A 6,031-nucleotide genomic window follows, 5' to 3' on the forward strand; every position below is an offset into this window, starting at 1 on the left:
GACTTTTGAAGGATGTCTGATGTATTTGTCGTGTGAATTGTTTTGTGCTTGGAAGAACTTCTGTGCTACTAGGAAGAATTGAATAATCTCTTTAATTATTCATAAGCTTCTCTTCCAGAATATGTTATCATAGATGAAAAGTGATAGAAGTTTTTCACATTAGCAAAAAAACTCGTCTCAAAAATGATATTTTGTGACCATTACCTCATACTCTGGCTAAGCAATAGATTATACTTCTAGTAGAAACATAAATCATTATTAAGAAATTATTTGCAGAAATAATTTTCTATATACCTAGAAAATACATACCTGTGTACCTAAAATATACTGAGAAACTACAACCAAAAGAAATTAAATGTGACAAATAATCCTTTTAGAGGTATCTTTTATCAGTGATTTCAGAGCCAGTGAATAATGGAAACAGGTCAAAACTTTAGTAACCAAAACCAACAAGCTGACAAATGTTTCTATGGACTCATTTGATAATAAGATTGTTATATCCAATAAATATCAAATAATATACACAGATTATTGTAGATAGTAAAGAAAGGTACCAATGCCTGTTATTCTAATTTCTGTTAAGCGAAGTCCTGTTTTCAAGTCAGTTCACTTTTGCTCATCCTAGCCAGCAGGGTGCTCTGTGTCCCTGCATGTCCGTGTGCGTGACATGCAGCGTCAGTAAGGAGCGGAATAACTGAATTTGTGCGTTCACACCTCTGTGCTGCTTCTGCTTCCTAGGTGAGAAGCACGTTTCCAAGTTGGTATCCGAAGCTCTGCTATGTGATATTTGAAGATTTAGAAATTATTCCTCAACCCCTTTAGCCAAATCTTGGGAACTCATGCAGGCATTCCACCCTGGTGCATGTTAAATCCTAACTTGGCCCGTGCTTGGCTGGCTTTGACCTATAAAGATGACACTTTTGTGTGATTCAGCCCAATATGTCAACTCTGCAGATGTTAGAGAAGATGCTGCGGCGGAGAGGACCAAAGCAGAGTCATGAGAGTAGTTGAGAAAGAGACCTCTCTACGCTTCACATGAGCCCTGCGTTTCTAAGTTAATCACAGCAGCAGTTGTTACAAATGCACCTTGCTGTTTGTAATGTGCTCCTGCTGGACTCTGGTCTTTCTCACCGGCTTCTGTACAGGCTTCTGGACCGCCTCTCAGGACCGTCACACCAAGGGCGGGAGTTGTGACCTTGGTCTGACACAGGCATTGCAAGGAACTGGAGCGGGGACAGGACTATGCGGAAGGCATCTCAGGGAAGGTGTGTCATCAGAGGCGGGGCTGCAGTAACTTGGGGTGGGACCTGGCCCTCGGGAAGGACAGGGTTGTCCTGGCTCCACATCGCCTCGGCTCCCTGCCTTGACCTCTTGCCTTCCCAGTGCTTTTCCGTGGATTCCTTTCGTGTTGCACTCAGCCAGAGTGTTTCCTTGGCCTCGCAGGGGTCTGTTGCTCAGCCTGCTGTTATTACCGGGGAGAAGAGACAGACAGACTTAGAATAAGATCCAGTGACTTCACCAGGTCCCCCCGGGCTGCTGCCTGATTCCTAAGCCATTTCTTACTCTTCCCCAAGTGCCCTGCCACTCCCTCCTTTCTCCTGAGTTGCGGCTGTGTCCAGTGTCCAGTCCCTTCAGAAGCTGTCCCTTCACCTGTGCCGTTCACTCCAGTGCGCTCAGGTGGTCCTGTCTGCCTGCTCAGCTGTCTGCTCGAACGTTGCATCTTCCCAGTGGGATTTCCAGACTCCCTTACCTACCACACCTGCCCTGTTATTCCCATCACTTCAGAGCCCTTCCCTGATTGCATTTTTCTTCCTTTCAGTTATCAGCTCCTGACCTTATTTTTATGTATTTGTTTGTGGCACGCAGCATAGATGGGAGGTCTACAAGGGCAGGGAATGTGTCTTGTTCCTTGTTCTTTACCTCCTAGAATAGTAGCTGGCATATAATAGGTGCTTAATGTTTGTTGATCGAATGAGAGGTCACTCTGGAGTTTGTTGACTGCACTTCAGATCTGTTGTTTAAGCCTTTATCCCAGCTACCTTTAGCTTTTGTTTGAAGAACATTTCTTAGAAAGGAGAAAGAAAATTTTGGATTCTTCATGTAGTGTGAACTTTGTGATTAGTTTAATTTGGGTTCAAATTCTGTCCTCACTACCTAGCTGAGGATTTTTGAGTAAGCTACTGACAGTTTGGGCTTCATTTCTTTGTTTTTTAGAGTGAGAATAGTAACAGCTCACTCTTAGGGTGATTTTGATGAGCAGGTTCCAGAGCGCAAATTACAAACCTATATCAGGGTGATCCTTAGCTTGAGGCCAGCCAGTCCTGGTGAGCACCTCGTGGGGGCTGGGCCCTGAGATGAAGGTGCCAGCACCGCTGCAAGTTTCTCTCTGCTCTCAGTAGCCTTCTCTTCTCTGCCCCTCACGCTGCCGGCCAAGCCAGCTGGCCTATCACCAGTGCTGGACATCAGAGACATCACTTAAAGATCTGTCATCAGCAAACAAAATGCATTCGTGGGGTTTTTCTTTTGTCCCAGGATTTTCATTTTGAGATTCTGCTATTTTTGATGAATTATATTCTCATTATTTTATTATTTTCCCATGGACCAACCTTCTAGCAGAACCCTTCATTTTCTTAGGAAGGGTACTATGGTGTCTTTGCTTTCTGTTTCATCTTAGCTTCCCAGGCAGAGAAACTGAAACCTTGCACTGTGTGGGAAGAGTTCAGGGAGGATGAAGAAACGCTGAGTTTTGTTTCATCCAAGTATTTCTGGCTATAATGATGTGCATCTTTAGTAATCTCTGGACTCCGGCAGGACTCATGGTTAAAACTAATGTGTACATTCTCATAGTGTGTTGAAAATATGTATGTTTTGAAGAGTTTCTGGAGCCCCGGATGTTAGATAGAAGCATGAGCAGGGTGGCAGCCAGGCCACCTGGGCTGCAGCTCCTTCTGAGACACGAATCAGGCGCCAGACCTGGAGGATTGCCTTCGTAGTTTTCAGTTATCCTTAAAATCACCTTGCTAGCATGAGTCCCACCTACTTTTTTTTGTCTTTTTTTTCGTGGCACAGAGGAATTGAACCTTGCTCTTGCAAGGCAGGTGCAGTGCCACTGAGCTAAATCCCCACCCCTAACCCCACCTACTTCGCATAAAAACAAATAAAAAACTGTTTACAGTAGTGTTTGGAAAGTGAGTCTTGCATTTATGGCAGATAATTCTACTTGTGCATTGTAGTGTAATGCTTGTGTACTCAGAAATATAATATTGCTAATATATTGTCATTTTGAGATTCATATGTGCAGTTCTGATGAATTCTTTTTATTACGTAGATGACGGTCCTTAGTATGACTGTATGCTAATTTATCAAACATTTCTTTATTGATGGTTATTTCCAATCGAAGCTAATCCAGGATAATGTTTTAATAAATATCTTCTATATAGGATTTTAGATCCTATCTTTTTTTTTGGTACTGGGGATCGAACTTGGGACGTTGAGCTTGTGAGGCAGGTGGCGGAACCACTGAGCTAAATTCCCAACCCTAGGATTTTCGATCCCAACATTTCTGTAGCTTTGTATTTTTCTAGAATTGCAATTGCTACTTCCAAACATTTGTATAGTTACAGTAGCATTTTTGTGTCCTTTTGATGTATTTCAGAGATGGCACAAAGGATGTTCCAAGAGAAGGGCATCGTGGCTGGAGAAAACAGAAGTTTTAAGCCTCACCTGACCTTTATGAAGTTGTCCAAAGCGCCCTGGCTCCGGAAGCGCGTGAGTGCACGTTTATGCTCAGCCTGTGGTGGGGCCGCGCCAGCCTTCCGGTGGTCAGGATGAGGGCCACTTGTGTGGTGTTGATGCCTGGCCTCCGGGATCCCAGGTTAGTGTGAGGGGCCTGGGGACGTGCTCGGGTCCTCTGCGGAGGTGGTGGCAGCCGTGCCCTATGAGTGTAATTGGGCCTTGCGTGCCTCTTGCGGAGCAGCCCAGACGCAGAGCCGGAACTGCTCCTGCTGCTCTCTCCTCAGGGTGCTCCAGCGCTTGCCCTGCTGCCTCGTTCACAGCGCTGCTCACAGGCCCTGGGTTCTTCAAGCCGGGCACGGCCTTTCCCTTCTCTCTTGGTCTTTCCAGGCCTGCAGAGGACACCTTGCTTTTGCAGCCATTGGCTCCATCGAGGCCCTGGGGACAGTGTACAGGGGCCGGACCAGCGGCTGGGACTCTCTGCTAAGGTTCCCGACAGTGATTCCCCCGCGGCAAAGGGCAGAAGCGACAACCAAGACACGTGACTGGCACACCTTTTGATCGCATCGGGATTCCTGAGCCTGTTTCCTGGAATCCTTGTTTCCCGTTTCAGTCCAGGGCCGCCTCGCGCACAGTAGGGCAGTCAGCGGCCTGCTCGGGGTAGCAGGTTTCCGGAGATGGGCGTGCAGGCGAACGCGCGCTCCCCGCTCCCCGTGGCCTTTGCTGCAGTGAAGACTCATTTGCAGCTCTGTAAATGAGGGCCATGTTCATTAGTGAGTAGGCCTTTTTTCTAAACGTAGCATGTTTTGCATCAGATCTCTCTGTCCTTACGAAGTCTTTTTTGTTTTTTTTAAACATTGGCTTAGGTGATTTACTATCCTGCGGTTATGAGTTTTCTACAAACTATTGGTTAGAGTTGCCCCCCTCCAAAAGGAATCTTGCATTTTTTTAAATAGCCGTGCCATAGATTCGTTAATTTCTATATTAGGTAGCATTCTAGAATGTTTGGTAAAAATAATCTGTGTAAGTGATAGGTTTTGAAATCTGGAATAACAATGTGTAAAACCCGTGGACTGACAGTTCTTTACTCGTTATCTTTCTTGCTTTGCTTTCCAATGGATGGCCCTCTTCCGAGTGGTTTCACACTTAATCACAGACTGACAAATCAGTGGTGAAGGTAATATCCCCGTTCCAAAATGTTCTTTGCACAACATGGATTCTGAAACGAGCGCACCCACCGATATTTGGCAGGGGAATGTCTGCACTGCTCTGGAGTCTGTACCCTGACATTTCACACTGCACTTGAATGATTTCTTGGCAGCTGATTTCACAGAATCGACTCCCCCACCCTATGGAAAAGGGAAACACGAGTCAGGAAGGTGAGATGCCTTCAAGAGACCACGTTCCTTTCAGTTACAGGGTCCTGTCTCTGTGTCTGTGTCTTCTAGCTCATGCTCTTCCCTCCCGTCGGCGCTAGCTGCACCAAATTTATTTCTGTGTGTGAGGAGCGCTGGTCCAAATCACAATTACACAGCGCAGGTTGTCTAGAACCACACATCAAACTAGAGACAGTCCTTGCTGGGATGGTAAAATCAGACTTATTTGGGTTAGAATGCTTATCCATAGAAAATAAGTGACAGGAGTGTCCACTTCTCCAAGGGAATGCATTTCAAGACCCTAGTGGTGTCTGAAGCCACAGGTAATCCCTATATATGTTGTTTTTTCCTGTACGTATATACTTATGATAAACTTGCACCCTTTCACTTAAAGGAAACTCTTTATGTCTTCTCTTTAGTTTATCCAAATTTCCAGAATCATTACTTTTGCACTTTGGGGCCATTATTAAATAATTGTTACTTATTTAATGAAATAATTCATAGCTCCGCGATACCAGGACAGTTGAGCTAATAACTGAGATGACTGTGGAGTGATTCACGGGAGGGGAATATATACAGCATAGATTCCTGACCAAAAAATATTGTTTCTGTCCTGTTGGGGCAGACAGGGACAGCACAGGATTTTATCACAGTACTCAGCTTATGAGTTATTTATTTCTGGAATTTTCTGTTTAATTTTTGTGTTTTGTTTTGAAGACGGGGTTTTGCAATATTGTCTACACTGGCCTCAATTTCATGAAGATCCTCCTGCCTCAGCCTCCCAAATGCTGGGACTACAGGCAAGTGCCACCACACCCAGCTTCTATTTAATAATTTTCAATCACAGTTGACCACAAGTATCTGAAACCAGATAGGAGGAGGGGCCCACTTATATGATCTTTTTATCTTTTTTTTTTTTTTTT

At 44.9% G+C, this 6,031-nt stretch overlaps 1 protein-coding gene across 4 annotated transcripts in view; it reads left to right on the forward strand.

The window, feature by feature from the left end:
• The window catches only part of Akap7 (A-kinase anchoring protein 7), a 118,278-nt gene that overhangs the window by 43,082 nt on the left and 69,165 nt on the right, over positions 1 to 6,031 (forward strand). For all 4 annotated transcript variants that reach the window (XM_033763234.1, XM_010639127.2, XM_033763235.1 and 1 more), the window contains one exon: positions 3,656 to 3,768. In XM_033763234.1, the coding sequence (XP_033619125.1) occupies positions 3,656 to 3,768 (113 nt within the window). The remainder of the gene's footprint in view (positions 1 to 3,655; positions 3,769 to 6,031) is intronic.

Source organism: Fukomys damarensis, unplaced genomic scaffold, assembly GCF_012274545.1.
Source record: "Fukomys damarensis isolate Sample0158 unplaced genomic scaffold, DMR_v1.0_HiC HiC_scaffold_14, whole genome shotgun sequence".
Classification (NCBI taxonomy): Eukaryota; Metazoa; Chordata; class Mammalia; order Rodentia; family Bathyergidae; genus Fukomys; species Fukomys damarensis.